The sequence below is a fragment of the Vollenhovia emeryi genome, unplaced genomic scaffold (genome assembly GCF_000949405.1).
Source record: "Vollenhovia emeryi isolate VEMERY1.0 unplaced genomic scaffold, V.emery_V1.0 DF939128.1, whole genome shotgun sequence".
Taxonomy (NCBI): domain Eukaryota; kingdom Metazoa; phylum Arthropoda; class Insecta; order Hymenoptera; family Formicidae; genus Vollenhovia; species Vollenhovia emeryi.
In genome coordinates this window covers 1118189-1142331 of record NW_011967238.1, presented here as the reverse complement: position 1 = coordinate 1142331, position 24143 = coordinate 1118189, and the positions used below count along the sequence as shown (strand labels likewise).

At 41.5% G+C, this 24143-nt stretch overlaps 2 protein-coding genes across 8 annotated transcripts in view; one reads left to right on the top strand and one right to left on the bottom strand.

Annotated features, from left to right (window-relative positions):
• Positions 1–6521: 6521 nt before the first annotated feature.
• The window catches only part of LOC105568553 (phosphatase and actin regulator 4B), a 215443-nt gene continuing 197821 nt past the window's right edge, over positions 6522–24143 (top strand). The window contains exons 1-2 of one of the 5 annotated variants that reach the window (XM_012024312.1): positions 18178–18898; positions 19148–20250. In XM_012024312.1, coding sequence (XP_011879702.1) covers positions 20217–20250 — 34 coding nt within the window. In that variant the 5' untranslated portion in view covers positions 18178–18898; positions 19148–20216. Of the gene's footprint in view, positions 6889–18177; positions 20251–24143 lie in introns of those variants that run through there. The other 4 variants (XM_012024311.1, XM_012024313.1, XM_012024309.1 and 1 more) reach the window with 4 other exon arrangements.
• LOC105568551 lies at positions 12093–14703 on the bottom strand. Of its 3 annotated transcripts, XM_012024298.1 has the most exons (4): positions 14504–14700; positions 13864–14023; positions 12808–12972; positions 12435–12574 (listed from the first exon to the last, which is right to left on the bottom strand). In XM_012024298.1, the coding sequence occupies exons 1-4, from the start codon at positions 14679–14681 to the stop codon at positions 12517–12519; spliced, it is 561 nt and encodes a 186-aa protein (XP_011879688.1). In that variant the 5' UTR covers positions 14682–14700; the 3' UTR covers positions 12435–12516. The 3 variants fall into 3 exon arrangements, with proteins under 3 accessions (XP_011879689.1, XP_011879688.1, XP_011879690.1); XM_012024300.1 differs by lacking the exons at positions 12435–12574; positions 12808–12972 and adding an exon at positions 13191–13495 and having other exon boundaries at positions 14504–14703; XM_012024299.1 differs by lacking the exons at positions 13864–14023; positions 14504–14700 and having other exon boundaries at positions 12093–12574; positions 12808–12967.

Sequence of the window (24143 nt, the reverse complement as noted above, 5' to 3'; positions counted from 1 at the left end):
TAAAATGCTTACGCCAGATTTATCTCCAAAGATATCAATACTTACTCCAGATTATCTTAAAAAGTATTAGTGCACCTTTTCTCAGAACGTCAATGCCACGTTTGTACAAAATCGACTCTTATTTTTATTTCTCCCGAGTTTTCCTCAGTGCTTTCTCTCGATCGTCATTTAATATTTTGAACCGAGAAAAATCAGGTTGCGGATTTTTCACGCTTGTTCTATTTATTCGAAATAATTAGTGCGTTTTTTAAATACTTAATACTCGGGAATCTAGAATTTTCAAGGGCATCACTTCAGATTATCTGAAAAAATATGAATGCACATGTTTTAGAAAGTCCGCGCCATGTTTGCACAAAATCGACGTTCGTTAGTGCTTTCTGTCGATCATTGCTTAATACTTTTAATCGAAAAATCATTTGCGCATTTTTTCACGCTTGTTCTGTCCATTCGAAATAATTTGTGCGTTCTTTAAATACTTTGTGCTCCACTTGAGAATCTAGAATTCCGCCGTCCTTCCTTCTTCACCAAGATACTTCTTACGTGGCTCGCGAAATATTCCAAGCGTTCCGGCCTGTCGCAAACGAATCGGACGGCAAAAAAGAGAGAAAGACACATATGCGTTGTAAAAAGTAAAATGCAACGAGTTTCTCTCGGCGTTTTATTGCACTGCTCGTGGCAGCGTCACTTTCCTTTATCTTGCCGTTCATCTCTTTGCGATTTTTCAAGTATCGCCAACTACGATCCACATCCGCACACGTATCTTTATTGCAAATTCCGATAATACGTTTCAACAATTTTTATCGTCTACATTATTGCAAATTGAAATTTTTGGCATTGAAATAACAGTTTTGTGTCCCCGTGTGTAAATTTCAACCAGTTTCATCGGTACAATGTAAAAAGAAGATTGCCTGAATATTTCAACTTGGCATGTTTAAATGTACTATATGTAATAAAATTTTAATTATTGTCGCTCTGCAGAAAATATAATATTAACATATGCATATAAAGATACGTGGCGGTTGGTATTATCGCGATTGCAGTTGCCTGCTGATACGATGGTAACACGCGTTGCATTAAATATTTTGTGAAACGAGTCTTTTTGAAAAGAATTTTGACTATATTGAAAAAACGGGATGACTGCGGGTATGAATAATTAAAAAGTCATTGTGAAGTTATTAATAATCTTTGGCTCTTGTGATACGCATCGCTCTCCACAGAGGACACTGTATCAAGTTAATTCTCCAGAGTAACTGCACTGATTAGTGCCAGTTTATAAATTTGAATAACAGCAAACCTGCATAATTTTTGCATTATATTTGAAATATGTCACGCGAATATTTACATAATATTTACATAATCTTAATTACACCGGTGAGAGACACAAGCTGCATTCACATACAAATTTTTATACCTGATAACTATATTAATTTAGATGTTAGCGAAAGCGAAAATGTCACGAACGATACTTTAAATTGGACAGGTATACACATTTTCCACGCTTATTTTCGATTATTTAATGTACTATAATTTTATGTCGTTAAATTTGCCCAGGAAATGTTAATTTTTTAATATCTGACGCCTTTAATATCTTTCTCTTTGGCTTTTGGTTACACGGTTAGCTACATCAATCGCATATGTTTTCAGCGGAGGAGAATACAAAGACTGCTGCGAGCGAGGACAAGGAACAAACCAAGCAAATTAACGGCGATATCGGTGAGTGACGACTTTGCATTAACACAGCGTTTCTCAAATTTTTGAACTCCGCGAGTCCCGAAAACGTAGGCAAGTTAAATCTTTGCGATCCCGCCCTGCGAAAACCCAAGAGCGGGACACGAAAAAAAATTCGTATAAGAAATTTTATATAATAAAATTATTTCGCGATTCGTTTGACACGTTACCGCGATCCCCAGTTTGAGAAACGCTGCATTAACAGAACATTATCACTTCCTTTTTTGATAATGCGTGAAAATATTTTCGATCGCCCGTAATTTCGCGCTCTTTATTGAACCACCAGGCGGCTCGTGACAAAAATATCGGCACAAAAGTACGGAAATAAAAACGCTGTGAAATGCTCATTAGAAATACTCCAAATTAAATCTTGAATTTCGTGTCCGTTGTTCACTTATTGAACGAATCGATAAACGTATATTTGTAAAATGCTGTTTAAATGTATACTTGAGGTATGCATATTTAAATACATGTTAAACAATTTCGACTCTGTCGTTTATTGAGAAACAATTCGTAAGGTTGCGAGAAGGTTGTTTAAAAGCGGATTATTTTTAATCCAGATTTTTCGTTCTCTGGAAAAATCATTGGCGAGATCTCTAACGAAATTTTTCATTTCGCGCTTTTTGCTTCACGGTCCAATGGATAATCATGAAAAGAATATTCGAGAGATGTGCGTTCAAACAGTCCTCTTGCGCGATAGATTGAATAGTTCAGCAAGGAGCGCGAAATCAAGGATTTCTTCAAATATCCTCGAATTTGTCAGAAATTTCGGAATTCAGAATAGAACAGCTCCGTTGTTAATGACGAAATACCCATTTTGCCCAATTTCTGTCGCGCCGAGGGAACGTTTGCTCGTAGAATATTTGGAGAAAATTTAGCTTCCGGCGCGGTACGTACAAATCCTCCGAAAAATGGTCCGTAAAGAAATGCATCGTCACACCTGCATTCGGCCACGTTCGTCATTACTATTCTGACGAGATCCAGCTGTCGCTGGCTTGCCGGCTTCTTTTTGCTCCTCCTCGTATTCGCGGATCCCGTCATAAATTCAAGATGCTTCCGCGTTTTCCGTCTCACGGCCGCGAAAGCGGGTGGGTGAACGATACGGTTCTGATTTTGGCAACTTCGGGGCCACGGCAGTCGATAAGTAATGTCGGGGGTGAAACGCGGGGGCGTCGAAACGGTCATAAATTACGTCACCGCCCACCGTTTACGCCACCGTTCCTGAAAGGACGACCCTGACCCCGATCCGTCTCTCGCAGGCAGCCCGAAGAGTCCGCGCGTAGCGCGTGCCATGGCGTGCGGGAGATGGCAAGGCGTTTCGGCTGAGCCCGCGATCGACGCATCCGCGGTAGAGTAGACTCGCGTGTCGCACGCGAGCCCCGCACGAGTGAGCGGGAAGCATCGTGCCTGTACGCGACGCCGATAAGAGGATTGCGCGATGTTCCATATGAGAGGACACTGTCGCGTCGGCCGTGAGAGATGAATCTGCATAGCCGATTGAATCCCCCCCCGACAGCCCGAGTCCCGCGCCACGGCTGCGAATGTAATGTGAATGTCTTAATCTTGGAATAATCCAAGTGTTAGCCCGTTGATATCCGTTGTTTGCGATATGCACACCGTTCCACTGCAAACCAAAGTAATGGCGGTAGAGTGAGAAAGCGGCTTATTTTGCTTCTTCGAAATAAATAGCGGGTGCACAGTGTTTTAGAGAAACGGTATCGCGATTGTTGCAAAAGGGTCGAAGGCGATTGAAATTGGAGTCGTAGTACTCCTTATTGTCAGTGTGTTATCACCGATCGCAGTGACTATTCGCCGCTTTTCAGTGACGATTTCTTTTATCGAGAATCCTCGTTAGACAAAATTTCATCGGAGCATCGGAGATTTAAAGCTCGCGTCGGAGGGCGCGAATTGCGAGCACAATATGCGCGATCGTTCCGGATAGAAGGAGTTTTAATACACATTTAGGATACGCTCGCGATTAGCAGTTAACGATTGCGTACACAGTGTGTGCATACATGAGCGGGCGGACGGGCGGGCGATATGCGTATTTCGAAGCCCGGTAGCCCGAGCTTAAGCTTGCGCCGTTTGGTCGCCCTCGTTCTCCTTTTCTCCGCTTGCCGGGTCGATGCGCTATCTCTCTCCGTCGTTCCCTCTCGTTCTCGCCCAACGTCGAAGCCTCCCTCTCCTTTCCGCCGGGTTGCTCCCTAGCTTCTCTCTCATCCCCAGTGCGCGCATCGAACCCGTCCTGGACGAAAGTCCTTCCCGCTCCGTCGTACGTAGGACGCACGTTTCCTCATCCCGACGCTCGACTCGACGTTCCCGACGTCCGCTCCATCGGATCTCGCGATCGTCCTCGCGATCGGCCGTCGCGTTTCCGGTTCCCGTGAGCGTCGTGACGACAGAACGTCGGTCACGATCGCGCGAGCGATCGCCCGACGCGGGTGGATTTAGGGAGATTGGTTTGGTGCATATTTAATGGTGGTGTTTGCGAAGGAAGGAAACGTGATCGATAAGGTCGATTGGAAAACGAGAGAACGAGATCCTCTCGCGGATGCTGCGGCGGAGAGCGCGATGGTAACGATGATAGATCGGGGACAATCGTGCTCGGCCACCGTTTAAGGATATGGAAGTGGTTGGTAAATATGCGATCGCGTCTTACCCGAATCGCCAGGAATCTGTGATCGACGTGCAGGATCCCGAAAATCGAAGCGTCGATAGTATCCGCGTGGTGAGAAACGACACGAAAATTGCTATCACTTATGTTGCCGCGCGCGTTATGAATTTCAACGAGCCGTCAAGTGTCTGGAGCAGTTTTCACGCCCGTACGTTATCGGCGAACCTTGGATGAAATTATAATTACGTGATCGCATAATTATCGCGCACGTAAAAGGACTCGTTAAAGCCGTGGCGAGATCGAGGTCGAAAACGATCGCGTTCTCGACGTGCGCTCGTAGCAAGATGTGCTCTTGGAGATTTCGTATGTTAATTATATTTTACGTCTGTGCGACATCAGATAATGATATTTTTGACAACTCGTCTTCACGTCACGTTCGCCAGTTTGCCCAGTGATTCTCTTGGAAAGTTAGCGATTAAATATATAACGACTGGTGAATAAAATTCGGCACACCATAGCTGCGAATTTCCTTCGGTACAGATAAGACTGTTGAAAAATAGATGGAGAGCAATCGGTATTGCGGCCGATAAATTGGAATAGTCGATGTTATCGGGAAAGTACAGGACGAAGCCGCGAATGGAAATTAAACGTAGGGAACAATTGGTGATCGCTATTAGCATCGGATTTTCGATTTGTCTGAAGGAGGTTGGCCTCTCTCCGCCAACAAAGGCGCGGTTCAATTTCTCGTTGGACCCTTCCAGTCTGCGAACTATCGATCAACCTGGCGCGCTTTGACGTATAAATAGCGCCGTGTTAATTTTACACATACAGAAACGGTCGACCGTCGACCGCGTTGTGTAGACAGAGTTGCTTTTTATTTCATGAATCGGAATAACGAACGCGATATTTTGACGGCGGCGCATCTACCCTCCTCAGCCTCCGTCGCGACTCACAGCCGATTCGCATCGATTTGATAAAAGTTTCGTGGTTATACGAAAAGCGGGAAGCAAACATGTTTACGGAAAATTAATCGTTTCTACAGAGTGATAATTTCGTATCGAGCCGTCACATTTAAGGCGAAATAATAAAATGTTTCTTTTAAAAATATCGATAAAGGGAGCGTAAAATTTTCCCCTCGAATAACAATGCGCGCGAGAATAATAAATGATTGATCGTTTCGTATTATTAACGACAGTTTTTACCGCATAATGACAAACGATAATAAATATTGCGCAAAGGCGCAGGGAGTAATGTATAATAGATTTAATTTTAATTTGAGCGAAAGAAATTGTCCATTGTATATCGATATATATATTTTTTTTGCACGAACTTACGACGGAATTTTAACGATGTCACAATGAATAAACCATTAATAATTTCCGCCTCGATATTTTCTGTTTCAATGTCATTTGCACGGATCTAAAGCCGCGATTTACTTGATGAATATTCATAGACGATCATCGTTTCAAATAATAATTCGAAATCGAAATTGTGCGCTAATTATATGCATTGGGATTGATTTGCTATCTAGCAATAACGGCCAATGACAGCCATCAAAACCGTCGCGCGCTTTCAATCGCCATATAATATATGTGCCCATTCGGTTAGATAATTGTATCGAGGTCGCTATATCGAGTGCCGTTTGTTACGGGAACCGTGTTTCGCCGCATTTTTCAGCGGTAGGATATTTAGCTTGCATTTCCCCGGCCAAGTATCTCGACGTGCAGAGAAAGGTGAAATAAGAGCGGGGAAACATAGAGAAGAAGATAGATACACGGAAACTCCGAGAAACCGAGAAGTTGGCGATCTTGTTAAAATATAAATTACAGTCTCAATTGTGCGCGTGGCAGAGAAATTTATTGACGCTTCGAGTTTCTCCCGATACGTGAAAATCTCTCGCGATACCTTTTCCTCTCCGATTCTTCAAGGTGCCACCGATCCATCGTCGCGTCATCGCCATTGTCGGGCGTTTCATGGTGAAACGACGGCATTGAGAGGAACGGTACTTGCGTCGGAGTCCAGTGTCACTGTAACCTGATCACACGAGATCACTCGGGGGGGTAATGAAAGAATCGCGCGTCAAACACCCAAACAAACGATTCTGAGAGGATTCGAGGAAACGACGAGTGTTAGACTTGCGTCATTCATCGCCGCGTCATTCGTCGGCCGAGTTGGCCAAGTGTCGTTTAAAGATCCTGCGTGTTTCGGCTGCGATTAACGAGCTGTTGTTCATGTGCGTTGACGGGCCTGTGTGAGTGTCGTCTCTTAAAACGGTGCGGTGGGGAGGGTCGGGGGCCGATAAGCATAGCGCGGTCGTCCGTGCTGTAATTCGTCCTTCGCTTCGGTGTGTGCCTCACCTCGGGTGAGCGGTCGTCGCGCCAACCTGTCGCTCTCGGAAGTGGTGAGTTTGCTGGGCCTCGCCGACGACGACGAGGTCCTCGCGGGCACGTCGGAGGAGAGCAGGAAACGCGCCCTGTGGCAGTTCTACTCCACGAGGATGCTCACCCACAGCCACAGCGACGGAGAGTTCCCGATATATTCGCAGGGTGAGTGCTAAGATAAGCCTTGACGGGCCTGGCGCGGAGACACGAGAGACGAAATGTCGCGCGAACGTACAATGGCAGTTGTTCTCCGCGCGCGCGGCGACAGGCGGGAGTTGATCGACAGGTATATATTTCCCGCGCGCGTGTATCGAAAGTAAACTTTGCCCGATTTAAAAAATGAGACGGTCTTTTAATACGATGTATCGGGTGAATACCGGTATAAATAGCAGTGGAATCGATAGTTATAATAAAATTGTGGCCGCGATCGTTGCGCTCCGCCGATTCGCTGCGTCAACGAGCGAAAATCCATATCGTCTGAAAAACTGTTCTCTTGCGCAGGTAAATCATACGTACGTCACACCTGCATTTATAGGGCCTATATATTTTTATACGTTGCGGGTGTACAACGAACGCGCGCGCGTGCCATGTGAGTGTTGTGTGTGTGTGTTTGTATAGTGATATAATGAGGAGATCGATCCGCGTACGGTGCCACTATCCACGCATTTGGTCGGACGCAAAATTGCCATCGTCGTTTGGGTTATAATTTCATCGGGTACGATACCAGCTACGCCTATCTGGCGTATAATTGATGTTAATATTAAAATTATGAATTAATGAGGCAACGATTTATTATGAAAAATACAACGGTGCTTATGAATAATAATTCGGAGATAATTGTGCGCGTAAAATTGTAAATATCCATAATTATTATATGGAAAAGATAACGGATTCATCGAGCGTGTGCAACACTTTTTGTTAGGAGCCCCGCACAAAAGATTTTAACGAATAAACGAATCCTGTTATTTTGTGAAGAGGGATTAATTAATAGAATCAATTATAAGTAGTGCTAGTAGAATTAATTAATTATTTGCTAAATTACTAGTACATTTCGATTGAGATAAAATGATTAACCAGCACAGTAGAGAGTGCAAAAATTATGCTCACTCACAACTGTTTAAATAATGTCTACTCTTGGATCGCTACTTTTACGGTACATAGAAAATTGAATGTCTCTCACTAAAATAATTAGGGATTTTCTGTAATCGATCATCAGTACATTGTGTACATATTTGTAGAGACTTGATCATTAATACTTGCCGCTTTCAAACATTCTCAATCGAACGCACCACGGCAGAATACAGAGTATAATGCCGGCATATAAATATTAAAGATACAAATTATTGAAAAATCACGAGAAAGGTGAAAAAAGTTTTCACGACGCAAAGTATCAAGTTTCTCAGCGACTTCTTCGTACCGGATGTTCCACGTTGGTCCCAAGTCAGCCAACCGACAGATAGGACGAATTTCTCGGAAGACGACGACGTATCGCCGTGTCGTTCGCAATGCGCGAAAAGTATGTATGAGAAAAGTTGCAGATGCCGTCGTGAAACGTAGTTGCATACGGAATCCTCGATAAATCGCGCGCTACACTGCACACCCGGTCAAATCGAAAAGAAAAGCAATTTGCATTTCGTTTTCCGTGTCATTTCACCTGCTTCGAGACGCGAATCTTGACAGCTGTAGCGAATAGGGTCGCATTCCACTGTTGTCGATGGAATGTCAATCTCTTTATAGACAAATTGCGGCGCGAAAAAGCGGTAAAGAAATTATACCCGTAAAAATTTTATGTTAAACAATGAAAACATCACTAGTCCTTACTATTCGTTTCGATAATTTTATAAATTCAGCAAATCTTATAATCGCACACTATGGAAATACTGTATTAATAAATTCTGCTAAATATGGAAAGATTTACGCGGAAATAATATGCTATACATTTGAAATGAAATAATTACGTCTAGTAACCGTCGCGTTACCGTGCCTTCAGTGTGGTCTCGTTTCTTTTTATCGCTGACACAATCTTAAACTGGGGAAAGATTAAGTTTTTTTTTTGGAATTCAGAGAAATAGCTCGGTGATTCACTCTGCTGTATCTACTGCTTCTTCGTTATCTTTCGGGCGATTAGTCATTGGTACTTGGATGCAGGTACAAGACCTGACGGAATAAAAAGTCGCAAACAGTGTGCTCTTTGCGATGAGAAACTTTCTATTTTATACACGCAAATCGAAACGCTTTAAGAGAGATTCGTCAACAAAACGTACGATTGTAGAATTTATCAACTTGCAAAAATTTAAAAAATTTTTTTAAGTATTTACTGGCCGCAGACTGGAAGTCAGGCTTAAGGCATCGCCGCCAGGAGCCGTTATTACACTTCGCCGTATTCTCGCCCACAAAGTTCGGTTGACAAATGACAAGGTCCTGATAAAGCGGCCACTTTGGCCCTCGTTGAACTGACCGTTTCGATTCGTCGGCCAAAGAACTGCGCGAAGGCTGAGAGATTTGCAGGCATTCATGACGAGCGCATGGGAGAACGTAGAGATGCAAGAAGCCATACAAATGGACTGCGGTGCTTTCTTCTTTTTTTTATTTTTGCCATAAATCTTCCTCTATTCTGCTGGCGACCGTACCACGGAACTATCTTCCGTTCGTCGTGAGGGCTCGAAGGGTGACGGGAGCACGCGTTTATCATGTCCACGTATTGTAGGTGAATCTTCTCTGCGCTCGGCGTAGAAACGAGAGTCATTCCGTTTAAGAACGCGATCACGGAAACAAGTTTACTAATAAAACGACGAGGGTGTGGTAATGAAGAGTCCCGCGAGTAAACATCGTGATTCAGCTTAAATGTCTGCGTTTCTACTTCTCACGCGCGAATTGTTCTCATTAACCCTTTCAAGATACTTTTTTCCTGTTTGAAATTTATATTTTGTAATTGTAATCTCACAAACGTTGGATTCTTTTTTAAAATACAGATATATGTGTTAAAAATGCGCGAAAACAATCTAAAAAATATTTTAGCCCTTGAAAAGGGCATTTTTACCGCGTAACTTTAACGACTCCTAAAACTATCTGAATTTACTTAATCTTTTTATCCGCGAGGACACTTTGTCGGACGTCAAAATTTTAATCGTGGACATCAGTCAGCGTTTTCGCGCGAATACTAACCAGCGTTTTCGAAGGAACTGGAGAATATAATTCATCGTCTGCGTTGACTTAATTGAAATCCATCTCGTCGCGCGTTCTCGCTCGCGCTGCGTAAACGTATCAGCGAGCATTACGGGCTTGCTCGCGCGTCGAGGAGTGGCATTAAATCTCGCGGTAGAAATTAAATTTCGCGCAGTCTCTTGGTAGACGTCCACGGAGATGGCGACCGAAATTCGTCTTTGTTATTTCCGCGTCGACGCGAAATTAAGTCAGAACTGTCGGCCTGAGGAATGTGAAACATCACATTAGCAAGAATAAAACATATTTGCTGCACGTAGGCACGCGTTAAAGAAACAATGGAGAATAGCACTAAATATATTTCGAGTATTTTGATACTCGCGTGGTCACTCTCGCGTCTTATTGTTAGTCTATCATTTAAACACAAAGCTGGCGGCTTTGAAACAAACGAATTTTATTATAGCATACGGAAGGACAACTTATTTGTTCATTCATCTGTTTAATTAAACACAGGCGTAGAAAATGAAACTTAAATAGCTCATTTTTTATCTGAAATGTTTTATTTAGAAATGAAGCACATACGCGGAACGTTAAATAAGATAATCTACATTTTTCTCGCGCTTTCGGTAATTAATAGCGAATAAATAAAACGGGGAACGATGGGGATGTTACTTTGCTCGGCAGTGAGGTAAATGGCGGTAATCTCGTGAATCTCGGGAGGACGAGCGTGCTTAAACGTACGAAGGCACTCGAGCCGCGCCCAAATTAGCGAATGCCCCGCGAACCGTCTGGTCAGCCGGAAAAGAGATTAATTTAATTTGCATTTAATCAGTGCGCAATCTCCTATATGAATATTCAAAGCATTCCTTCCCTCCGCAATGTTTCGCCCACTCTTCCAGGAGCAAAACACAGGATCCGCTCTGGCATTCATCGACGTGTATTTTGCTGCATTGTCGCGTTTCTTGTCGTTCATTTACCCTACCTTTCGCCCCTGATTGTTTATTCGTGCGATCGTAGCCGTAGGGGCGCACTGTAAATCTGCGCTGCATGAATACGGGGAAGCGCAATTTGGACCTAGTCAAAGGTGTGCGATTGCGCTTTGCAATTTTTGCATGGAATTCCTCTTTTATCGCCGATGCACGGTACAGTTTTATACAGTCTTTGTGCCAGCCGATAAAGTTATTGTCGCTCGGAACGTTGTAACGATGTAAACGGTAAAATAATGAATACGCGCAATATAAAACGTGAATGACAGATGTTTCACCTGCATTTCATTTAATCATTTTTATAAAAATTAATTGCAATGTCAATTATCGAAATTATTTTGCGCAAATGCTAAAAGAAATATTTGTTGGTCTCCGCGAGCGTAATAAACCGCGACAACGCGAACCCTAATTCGCACTTGATACGAAAGGGGGGAGCGAAACCGCGTCCACTTTGTAGTTGACTGTAACTTGTTTTACGGTACGAGTACTGGGGATAAAAGAAGGCGAGCAACTTCGACGTTCACTTCCGTGCCCGACTGAGCCTTCGGGAAAGCGCATCCTCTTAGTACTACGTAAAATATTCACGAGAATCTCCGTTTAAGCGTTGCGTTGCCGAGAGTCACCGCGAGGATCCCCGGCGAGTCGGTACCCTCTTCGACCTCACCTGGTAACGTCGTCTCTGGAGAAACGTGCCGCCACCGTTGCCTACACAGCAACTTTAAAGACAAAGGGCTCGTTAAGATTTGTCGCGTTCAAAATCAGTACGTCCACAGTTAGAGGAGCCGGTTTTCTTAATCCACCGTCATGATTTATGATTAAAGCCAACGGCACACGATACTATTTTTCCTGGATTGCTTACGAAAACCAATAAGGACGCAGAGTTTTAGATCAGGTGACTTAAAGCTAAATCCTGATTTGTTCTCGTAAGCGATTCAGTAGGAAAAATAGTATCGTTTGCTGTTGACTTTAATCTTAAGAAAGATGGTGTTTATATCTCTTGGGTATTGCTTTCTGAAATATGAAAGCGCAATTCTCGAGGCGTGAGTGTATAAATCTCGGATTTCTTAAATTTTCAGAGTAAATTCTGCTTGAATGCTGATAGAAATAGTTGTAAAATAAATTAACGCTGCAATTTACGATTTACACTGAAAAAATGTATATTGATACCGAAGCGATATTTAATTTTAACGTTTTGTGAATATTAAATGTCACAGTCTCGGGTAACAGTGCGAAACGCATGCGAAGTTTATTGCGTTCATTTTTGTTTCCTCATTTAACTTTACAAAATTTTACAAAACTTTGTTATCTCGTCGCAATTGGAGTGACAAAGCCGTCGAGCTCCTCCGTATCTTCGTCGATTTTATGAGAAGCAATATCCTCCCAATGCTGTTCTTTGAAGCCATCGGTACTTTGGTCGATCCAATCAGCAGTACGAACTCCAGTGCGGAAATCAGCAAGACCCACAGAGCCGAGTAGCGTGTTCAGCCCCGGCAGGCCGCTGTCGTAAGTCGAGGGCAACGCGTCAATATATCCGTTAGCTATCGACACGTCGTCGTATGGCAGCTCCGGTGAATTAGGCCGGAACTGTTCGAGGTGAACACCATAATCGTTGTAATCGATATATTCCCCATTTCGTTTCACCGAGTTATCCCATGGTCCGTAGAAACTGCGTCTTCCGACGTCTTGCCAGACAGTTCTGTGCCCTGAATCACCATTGCAAACGTTCTCGTTAGTTGAGAGATGGAATAATTATTTTCCCTTTCCCCGCGATAATTTGCAAATAATTGCACAAATATTTGAAAAGTTCTATAACGTTAGCGTATCCCACGTTTGGAATTTCGGATAGTAGTTGATAGTATTCTGGCTCTTTTCCAAAGAGTTGTACAACTCTTCTTTACGGTATCGTTTCAGACATCTAACTCGGAAGTTTACCTACCTAATTGAAAATCGCTTACGGGTGCTGGCGTGACTTCGATCGTCACTATTAGAGCGAGAACGATATGAAAACGACTGCGGTGTTCCATTGATAATTGACGCTCTGCTACTTCTCAGTTTCCAGCTGACACTGGCCTTTAGTATTTCGCACACTCGCTTATATATACTGCTGCAACGTAAGCAAATGTTTGACCGTGTGTTTAGCAGGCGATGAAGTCCTTGCAGCAGTTGTAGCCTTCCGTAGCAACTAATTGAATACTAATTATTGTTTATCCACTCATTGAGATAATCTTCTTAAGTCAACTCGGATGGCGGAAATCTTCGAGATTATTATAGTTTTTGAGAATTGCGAAATGTATCGCCAGAGATACCAAAACGCAAGTGTTGCTATGCTTTATCGTATTTATTTAATAACAAAATGTGCTTACAATACCAAGGGATATACGGGGGTCACTTGTATTTTTGTGACTTTTATTAGAAAGAAAAACAAAATTGCTTACATGTTAAAAGTAATAAGAAGATAGAAAATAATACATTATATAAGCTCTTAAATAATAGATACCATACAAAAGTTATATAAAAGTAAGATGTAGCTTGTTAGCTCGAGTTAGTAAAGTTCTCTGGACATTCGCGCCTGGATGTTCTAACTGCCTCCCCTTAACAATCTCTTTTAACGACCCCAGCCGGCGCTATGAAAAGAAATAATTTTTTTTCATGTTAGTCGCTTCATTGTACTTGTGTTTAACTTAAACGCTCACTTTTTGTGCCTTTGTAACTTAAACCTGCCAGGTCTGACATCTTTTTAATTAAATGCTTTACGTGCTTGTTTTGCATGTAATGCTTATTACGAGAACTAAAAATGCAATGAAGCAGAAGTTTACGGATTCCATAAGAAATAATAAGTTTCCACTTGACGTGTAGTCTCTTGCCATTAGTATACGCGTCTTTCTCTCGAAATAGCAGATTACGCGGTGACAATGGTTATTTTTAAACTACGGAATCGTACGGATGACACGTAATCAAAATCTAACAAAATTAACTTCAATTCAGTTCTCACCCGACATTAACGTAAGACACAGTAGATGATCTTCGCCTTCCGTCTAAAACTTGACCTCCGTTAACAATGTCATCGTCACTGTCGTAGATAGGTCTCCTGTACCAGAACAATGGAAATCCGTAGTATGCCGTGTCTCTTGCAGCTAATCCTTCTCGACCGCCTGTAAGATGAAGATTACAGCATTAATTATGCAGTATCTTCAGTTGTATTATTCGGGGTGCATCAACGCTGAAAAAATGTTCTACTCTAATATTACTCCCTAAAGTTTTGGAGTGAAAATATTTCGCACTCCGTGGTTCTGTTTTTACTCCAAAAACTTTAAAGAGTACATCAATATATACTTACGTAACAATTGCATCTAAGTTTCCATTAGTTAAAAAATTTATTTCGAAAAATAATGAAGTACTTCGGTGTCATAGTCTCTTCTTTTTACTATAAGGTTAAAATATTTGAAAATATACGCTTTTCTATTTAAATATATTAATTTTCATAGTCGCAAGATTTCTTCACAGAAAGTATTCCCAGAAATGTTACGCGTCACAATTTTCCAATTACAAATTTTGCAAATCTAATTCGAAAATTAAAGTTGCCGCTTTGTATACATATAATTGGTAATCGGACCAAGTTGTGGCTAACTCACCATCGTCAAATTGAGGAAATGGCACAGCGTTAACGAAGTCAAACACCACGAAAACAATTGCGAGGTACGTCGCGAATCTCATTGCGCTGCGCCGGACATAAATCGTACTTAATAGGCGCTGAAGTTCGGTCTGAATTACTGCGCGACATTTTACGTTCTTATATATACACACTCTCATCTTACGACCCCTCTTGGTTTTTTAATCAAATAATGAGTGAACCGTTAATTCGAAGACATGACTCGAGTGACTAATCTCGCTAACAAAGTTGGCAAACGGTATAGCGTTCTCTGGTCGGCGCATTCGTTGTTTGTTACGCATCAGCCCGAACACTTTGAGAGGAATTTCGCACATCTTTGTTGGCAAACGACACTGCTAACGATGACTTCATTGTTATTCGGATATTTTTCTACGTTTCAATGAATCACAATACGCGCTCGGGAACCAAAGCGTAATTTCCCATCGTGTCTTTTATTTATTCGCGATGTTCAAATATGATACTCTTTCAATGGGCTGGTAGCTGAAATGCGCAATTGGGACCTATGTAAATTACGAATGCTTTTTTTCATCGACGCTTACATAATTTCCCAGGAGAGTCGAGTGTGCTGCACGAGTCGCGCGAACAGAACGCCCGCCTGTGTCGGGGTTTCTCGTGTATTTGCGCGATCGGATGCGAAACCCCTTATCGATCGTCTCGCCCTTCTGAAACAGCGTCGCCGTAGTTTAAAGTACTCCGCTGGATGTGAGACGGAACCCCAGGACTCTCGAGTAACAATCGTTCGATCGAATTAAGATTTAACAAGAGCATTGTCCGCGGCGAAACAAGCGTCTTGCCGAAGTTTCTGTCCGCAAACGCGTGTCTTTGTATGTTTAATTATTGACACGATACACTTTACTAGCCGTGTACACGTTATTGCGTTCGCACGAATCATTACGAGCCGTAAAGCGACTTCGCTTCTGTCTGACGTTTATTCCTCACGGACTGGAAACGTAGGATTAATGTCCGATCTCTCAGCGGTTCGATGAAAGTCTCGAGGGAAGCGATCAAAGATGATCTATCGCTCTGTTGAAAAGTGAGAAGTATCGTTAGGAGTCCTTCGGTTTAATCCTGTTACCGGCACGAACAATTCCGTATAACGGTTGCCATTAAGCGCCAATTAACTATAAATTGAAAAAGCAGAGTGCAATGCGTTTATTAAATCGGTCATTTTAAAACGAAAAGTGACGCTTCGCTGAACATTTAAAATATTGATATTTAAAGAGAAATAAAATATCTTCTTTTGTTAAGGTTTTTTAGGCTACTGTACGTAGCTTTCTCGTTTATACTAGTATAAGTTATTGTACGTTGCGACGTCTCGTCACTATACATTTTTCTTTATCTCTGACTTTACATCACTCATGTTACATACGATTTTTTTTACGTTAAATGTCAATGTCTTTTTATATATGATACGGTATCGATAACGATATTTCAACTATAACATAATTTGTAAGTTTTTAATGAATTTAATTAACGCATCAAAACGCATTTCGAAATTTACCAAATTGAGGCTAAACTTTTCGATAAAAGTAATTTTATCAAAATCACTATTCATATTAAATACGTATTGTTAGTAAAGTTTTTGTTATATACCAACAGAACAACTTTAAATTAAAAGTGTTTGTAGTTGGAATAATTATTTCTTCTCTTTTCCTCATTGTGCTTTTAGTAAGAAAGCTTCCTTTAACATTGCTGCACTTACTGAAATTTGATTAGCGCGAAACTTGATGAAGCAATTTATTTTCTGCCCTTAAATGATATATTTGAATGTATCTGCGTATCCTCTAAAATCGCCGGTCTATTTTAGCGAGGGATTGAAAGTTCTTTCAAGGCCATTTTCTTCGCCACTGAACTTGGAGAATGACGCTTGGTATCTCGGTATTTCGAAAATTTTTTCCAGCTGGTGGATACAAAAAGAGGGGTCTTCTTCCTCAGTGTCCGTAAAAAAAAAAATACTCACGTCATGAGATTGTCGATGGCGACCAAGGCGCTTGACGCTTCGCCGATCGATTATCGTTATTAGGTTACCGCTAACTAACGCTTTGAAGTAAACTGTGCGGCCGTGCGTCTTTATTTCTCACAAAGAATGTGTCAAGAAATACTCCCGTGAGATTTTTTCCAATTATCGCGTCACAAATATACGATGCGAAACGACGCGGCGGTATCAAGAGCTTTGTTGCATTGATAAACGTTTGTCGAGTGCGCGGAGATGGATAATGCATCGTCACGTAGCGTGAATGAACAAACCTTCATTGAATAGTTAAGATCTCGTGACGCGTTTCCGGTTGCAGAATACACCGCGTTTCGTTTGTTTTCGCCTGTTTTTGTTGTTTTATCGAGCTACAGTGGTACTCATTCTTTTTTTGTCTCGAATATTGTCAAGGTTTAACGGTATTTTTGCTGTATATTTATTATTAAAGCCGGAACGCATCGATGCATTTCTTACTCAATGTTTAATTTACGACTAGCTTCTCGTATAGTTTCATACAAAATAGAAAATTCGCTAGAGAGAAAATGTCTATTTTTAGCCCAGTGTTTATTATTTATAAGCAAGTTTTAAGTTTGCATTATTGAGACATCGACAAGATTACGCGTATGTGTTAAAACTTTTGTTTATATAAGCATCTTTAGATATCTTCAAATATATCGCGATATAAGCTTTTTAATTTTACAAATATTTAAGATAATTTTATTGCTTGAATCGCTTAAAAAAAAAGACGAATGACAGAGAATCCAGCGATAAGCTCTACTGCAGAAAGTCACGGATCATTGATCCCATAGAGAGGCGATCCTTTATACCTCGCGGATACTCGGCAAGATATATCGCTGTTATCCAATAATTCCTTTGTCGACGAGCAGGAATCACACTTCCTCTCTCAATCTTCCGTTTCTCGTAGCGTCTGAGAACTTGTTCTGTTTTCGCGATTTGACGTAGTCCGATCACGTAGCGCGTTTCCCGGGTTCTCCCCTGTCGGGGAAGCACTTCGGAGATTCGCTCGAGGTCTCGGGTGGTCCCATCAGTAATACTCTATACCGTGACATCTTCGTACTGATGAAGGCGATTTGCCAAAGAAGTGAATCACTTGGTTGACAATGGTCGTAACGGTGGATAGAAGGGTCGCTGAAAGAATCGGCGTGCGCTCCGACAATGAAGACATCGATTTCAATCGATATTATTGATTTTACCGCGGAAGAATATAGCACTCGAAAGATAATATTAATAATCGATACATGAACGAAGCAAATTATTAATGCGCGCTCTGACTTCACTGGCAGTTAAGCTTAATCGAAAGACTATACTCCAGTGTTCCTTGGCATCGATCTTGACGATAAATATATTTACCCCCATCCAAGGATGACCATCGACCAGATATCCCATGACCTTCTTCCTTGGCTCTGCTCTAATGGCGGGTGCCACTACGCTATTTGCGTCGTGTAATGCGGCTGTAGACGATCGCGGATTATTCTTAGGATCGATCGCGATGATCGGACGACATTCGTTCGGCGAGCATCGAGGCACGACGCCGCTGACCGCCGGCGCACAATCCGATCATTCGCCGGTCGGCTGATCACAGAAAGAGAGAGAGAGGGCAGCTTTCCCTCTCTCGTGAAGGGAATAGTTCACCGCGCTTAACCGTCGATAAGCGAGTGCTGCGCGTTGCGCGTTGGTCTTGGTGTGCTACCTGGAACGACGGAAGCCTAGCAAGGTGTGGTGCCGTCAGCACGTTTCAGTCCGATGTAAACACGAAGCCCAGGTCGGGCTCCAGTGCACCCAACACCGTCGACGGGAACGGCCACGCGCGATTTTCAGAGTGACCCTTTCGTCACGCGATACGGCTCACCGACCTTGCCGAGCTTGCGTTAACGATCGCGCGAAAGGATCCGCGGTCGAAATTTCATCCGACGAATCGTTATTTGGACTAACGACTATCGTGTGAATTTTGGACGATTGGAAGCCGAACAAGATGAGATTCTTGTTCGCTGTTTGCATATCAGTGTAGTGTGATATCTAGGATCTCAGAATTCTGGGCAGTTGACAAACTTTAGTAGTTAGCTGACTGATGTGAGCGCACGAAACTCGTGAGATAGACTTTGTAAATATCGCCGGACCCTTGTAAAAGATACTTAATTAATGACTTTCTGACCATTACAAGTGAGGTGGACCTTGCAAATCAATAAACTTTTAAAATTTTACGAGAGGGACTCTTTAAATAGACTTAAACTCAATTGATAATAAACAATTCTTTTTAAATTTAATCGTCCTAATTTAATATTATTTTGCAATCGACGTTTACGAACCTGATATAAGTAAAACTCCGTTTAAAGTGCACATTGAACCCATTCGACTCGTTCCAACGTGAGTGTGACACACGAACTGATTAGATAAGATTACCAGTCCTGTCGAGAACGATCTTGCGCGATACATGGATCGTCAGTGCGTTAGCTTTTTGCCACAAACTGTATTGCATCGTTAAAGTATTTGTGACTACAATAAAATATTCGATCGTGATAAGATAATTCTGTCGATATTCAAGAAACAGTGACGGTGTAGTGAGAATAACTTAAATAATCGAAATTGTGTTCAGCTGGATTTGAATTTTCACAGAGCTTCGTGCCCACGACGCGAATTTTCTAACAACTACACAGACTGAGAGAGTCTGTATCAACAGATTGCTTAGTAGGAAATGTAATTTATCTTGAACACAGAAGGAGAGTTGTTGCATATTTGTTCGTCCGATTCAATCTGCATAGCTAACATCGTTGAAGACACCGCAATTAAATTCGCGGCGAATACGTCGCGTAAATTTATCAAATCACAAAACATAAAATGTTGTTACGCCGATACGCAATTTCGGAGCGAACGAACTTGCAGATTGATAAAACGCGGCCGCGAGCGTTCGTAATTAAAGAAACATCCTACTGACGAGCTGCTCGTGTAAATACCCCTGCGGTCGCGCCCAGTGTCCGTCCGGTCTGCAGAGGGTGTGTCTTTCATGTGCAGGCTAGTCATTAACCACGACTGAGGGGACACATTCCGCGCTGTCCTAGAGGGATAAAGTTAAGTTCGCATTTTGCTAGCAAAGTAATGGCAGCCGTGCGCGATACATACGAACCGTGTTTGCCTTGTCCTCGGATGATAAAGCCGTTTAAAGGTTTTACTCTATCCTTGAAAAACTGTTAATTTAAAATTAATCTATTGAATTGATAAACTGAATTAGAAGGATTTTTATACAGCGTTTTATAGAATTAATGTAAAGTAATATACAAGATTTGCCGGGAATGTTTTTTGAATTCTTTGAACAGTTTGAAGTTATTCGCTTTTTGGACAAAATATCGAGGTTTTCGCATTATACGCGATCGAAAATAAGGGCGTGAAAGTAGTAGGATTGAACGAAGTCAAGGTAAGCTGTGTGTTTGAAATGCAAACTCGCCTTCTTGACATTACAACAGTGCAGAAAGACTTTATACTGGAAAGCTTTTGAACTTGCTGTTGCATACGTCGCGAACCGATCACGCGGAAAGGTTAATAACTTTCGTCCTGACAATCTTAGTGACATTTGTGGAGGTTTGTGAGTGTAGTGATCTTGTGGAATTCTCTGCGAGATGATGTAAAAAGCGTGATCTACTACTCGGCTGGTTGCTGTTGCGTGTCTCGTTCTTCTACACATTGTGCAATGAGCCTGTGGCGGTTTGGACCTTTTAAAGATGGTACGTTTATCTTATATGTATCGTGTAACAGCAAGTTAATTACTTGTCCGAAGTATATGACGAAATTTAAATTAAAAATGAAGATAACTGGAAGCAGAACTTTTATCTTTATCACTTTAAGACATTCTTTTCATTTCTTTTTACTTTTCATTTGTCTTCACATATTTCATTCAGGATTTAAGCTTTTACATTTACATTGTTACATTTTTCCCATTCGCAAAGTAATTTATAGCGATACCTTCGTGCAATAGTATTTCCAAGCAAAATTCGCGATTACTGTGAATTAAAGATAAGCGTATCAAGAAGAAGAATATTCGATGCAGTATACTAACCGAGAACAGAGAGAGAGAGAGAGAGCGAAAATTTATTGCGCTTATCTAAACACGCGTTCGAGTGTCACGCGTGCACTCCGATGAGCCGAAAAAATCAATTGTCGATTTACGTGACTGTCGGGATAAAAGCTTTTCTGTATACCAAACGTTGAACTCTACACGCGCGATAGAATTTAGTACTTGCAGAAACGTGCATTGCGACCTGGACCTATTTTCTATTCCTTAAAATTTTGACCGCGATGTATGGCTGCGATTAGAAGATCACAAACTTCCGTGGAACGACGAGATATTTATTACATTTGCACAGTAAAGAACGAAAGAACTTAAACGGTTGCTCCGGCACGTCTCGCCGTTGCTGTAAACGATGATCAAATCTTTCGGCATTTAATAGTTAAATTATTTTCCACTTGGAAAATTCGGTGAACTTGCGACTTTTTTCAGTTTTGTCGATATAAAAACTTTTTCGTTATTTATTATCGATTTATATTCACTGTGGACTTGAAGTTTTCATGAAGATGAGTGAAAATATCTACAATGTATTTTTTGTAATACAAACTTTATTAGTACTTTTTATACACGGTTGGGAAAGTTACTTTATAAAAGTATCTAGTTAGTAGTTTTTGTAGTTTTTTCGCTAAAAATGTAACTAGTTATAGTTACAAGTTACCAATTCTGAAAAGTAACGCGTTACAGTTACAGTTACTAAAAAAGTAACAAGTCGTTACTTTGCAGTTACTTTCGTGCAATGAAAATAAAAATATCAAATCTGCGTTTGAATTGTAAAGCGTCGATAAAGGCGTTTATGCGTTAATGCAAGGCCTAATGCGATCTGTTGAGGTTTAAAATATATGTAAAGTAACTATTAACGTAATTATTAAATTAGTTACTAGTTGTCGAAAAAATGCAACTGATTTAAGTTACAGTTACAGATGGAGAGAAAGTAACGAAGTTAAGTTTACCCAAAAAACGTAACTGTAACAAGTAACGAGTTACTTCCCAACCCTGTTTTTATATGACGGGATTTTTGTGTGTGTTAAAACTATAGTTTTTTATTTTATTCGTACGTCGTACATTTATTAAATTAGCGTATAACAATAACGCTATGTATTTAAATTTATAAATTATCATCGCACTCGGAAACACTTAGTTTACTTTTAAGAGATAAATTGCATGTATAGCTCATTTCAGCGTCACTTCCAAAACATTTCCGACCGGAGCACTTCATCTAAATAAAGAGCATATCTTCTACATCGACTTGGCAACGAACGACAATGGGCATTTAGGTCATCGATTGCTCTCGAGGGATGCAGTGTCCCTTTCAGATCTTGTAGATGAGCCTTGAATTCTCAATGTCAGTGTGATGCGTGTATAAACGATCCAGTACAATAATTTTATATATTTGGAGAGCTTATATATTTGGATAGTTAAATTAATGTAATATTTTAAAATTTTATTTTTGCGTTTTATCGGCGAAATTTTCAATAACGTTTCACTCTGGCAAAGATTATCTTAGCACACAGCCAATTCGACGTAACGAAAATTTAAACTCCGACTTGATTTAAATCTCGGACGACCGAGTTCGACGTGATATTTTATCGTGTCAATAAAAAGATATTTCAGTCGCGTCTACTGTTTCGTACTTCCGTTCGCAAATCCGCATTGATCAGTTTATTTCACAAATTTATATAAAATGTAGAACATGTTACATAAACATTTTTGAAAATTTAATTTTGAATACAAAACGCGATAAATAGTAGTCTAGTATGTTTTACTAAAATTTCATATTATAAAATTGAATATTTTCTAATTATGTACACGATCATAATGAACTCGATTACGGAGTTACAACATTATTTCACACAGGAACTTGCTTTCCGATAAGCGTTGCGATAAACATTTTCACCGCTGTAGTTTCCGCTCGTGGCAAAAATGTACTACTTTTCGATAAAGTGGTTTTTATTTCTTCGAGAGCTCCAAGTTGCCTTCGGCACGCCGCAAAGACGCACCGGTGTCGAAGGGGAGCTGCGTCGAGGGGAAGGGTTGTGCCGCGTTCGAGAGCGTCTCCGGAGAGTCGCTGACTTTGCGATATCTCATTGTTATGTAACCGTTGTCGTACCCCACGGAGAATCACTTCTCTCCCTGACCTTTGCGCCTGACATTTCGTATCTTCCTTTGCCTTGCCAATCTGGACTGAGTTTACGGTTTCATCGTGGAGCGTCTCTCCCGCTCTTTCGAATTCTATCACAGTCTCGCTATCGCGAGCAAAATGTATGCGACGAAAAAATGCACGCGTGCATGGTCAGCGGAGTCGAGCACTTGGCGAAAACCGAGACGATGTTTGTCGTTTAAAGTGCTACTCTGGAGAGCTCGCGGTTTAGATATGGGATACAATATGACACACAACCACGATGGATCCTTGCCTTCGCAGCTCCTCGCTAGGCAAGCGAGTCATGCTTATCTGTTTATACGCGATATTTGATCGCGATGGAAATTTAGGGGTTACAACGCCACTTTTTCCAAATATAGCGCATTGCTTTCTACATTGCGTCATGTCTATGTCATTGGAGAGAGAAACTGAGACAGAGAGAGTATAGTATTTATTAGAAAATAAAATAGTATAAATAACACATTTAAATGGAGAATATATTGTGTAAGCATGAATGACATACATTTAATTGTGCAGTCATCTCGGATTTTGCATTTTTATTTCATATTTGGCGTCAAGTAGCAAAAGTCTTTCTAAATGAAATTGAAAGAAAGTTCATTTTTTAAATCTCTTTTGGACAATTTAACGAGTAACGTTAACCTCGCGCACATAAATTTCTCATAACCCCGATTCCGCGTAGATACCTACTTTTATCGGGTCGTCGTCGCCATTTATCAGAATTTTCAGCGACGTCGTTTTGTCGGCGATGTTCCAGCGTGCTCCATAAAAGCATCTCCGAAGTAGACATCGCGCTATCGCTCGCGTACTACCTCATTTTCACTTCGGCTATGTGACGCAAAGATACCGTAGCGCACCCGCGTCTTTCCATTGCGCCCTATCAGTAAATTGTGGTTTGTGAGACTGAGAGCTAGATGGTTCTCAGGAAAATAAGTGCCAATCTACTTACTTACCTTTCCCCGTTGTCCCTCCTTGCCGTGACTTACATTACTTTATTTTCTGCTGATCGCGAAAGTTTCGTTGACATGACCGGATAAGGCGCGATCGTGGATGAAAACCGGGAGGATGGCTCGATAGAAGCGGAGCATATCACGATAGAGTGCACGGTTATTGAATAAGGCAAGAAATATTGCAGGGATGCGACGTCGAAAAACTCGATGAGCCACCGCCATCATCATCGTCGGGTGACGATCAGCTTTGTCTCGCTTTTTCTCGCAAGACAGCTCGCGACCCCACTCGCCGTGTCGTCCATCGATTTTGCAGCTTCGAGCACTCTCGATATAGTGACGATAATACATCGTAAACTTGCGTAAGTGCGCGAAATTGGTAAACAGTCTTCGCGGAAGCCGCGGTCTGGCGTTCGCGAAACCGGTAATCGAGAAAAAGTAATTTGGTCT

Excerpts from the sequence above, each read along its gene's own strand:
- LOC105568551 (XM_012024298.1), bottom strand. The coding sequence starts at position 14,681 with ATGAGAGTGTGTATATATAAGAACGTAAAATGTCGCGCAGTAATTCAG. Across the intron at positions 14,024-14,503 it reads ATTTCCTCAATTTGACGATG|GCGGTCGAGAAGGATTAGCT; the intron begins GTGAGTTAGCCA and ends TTCATCTTACAG. Across the intron at positions 12,575-12,807 it reads CGTAAGCGATTTTCAATTAG|GGCACAGAACTGTCTGGCAA; the intron begins GTAGGTAAACTT and ends ATGGTGATTCAG.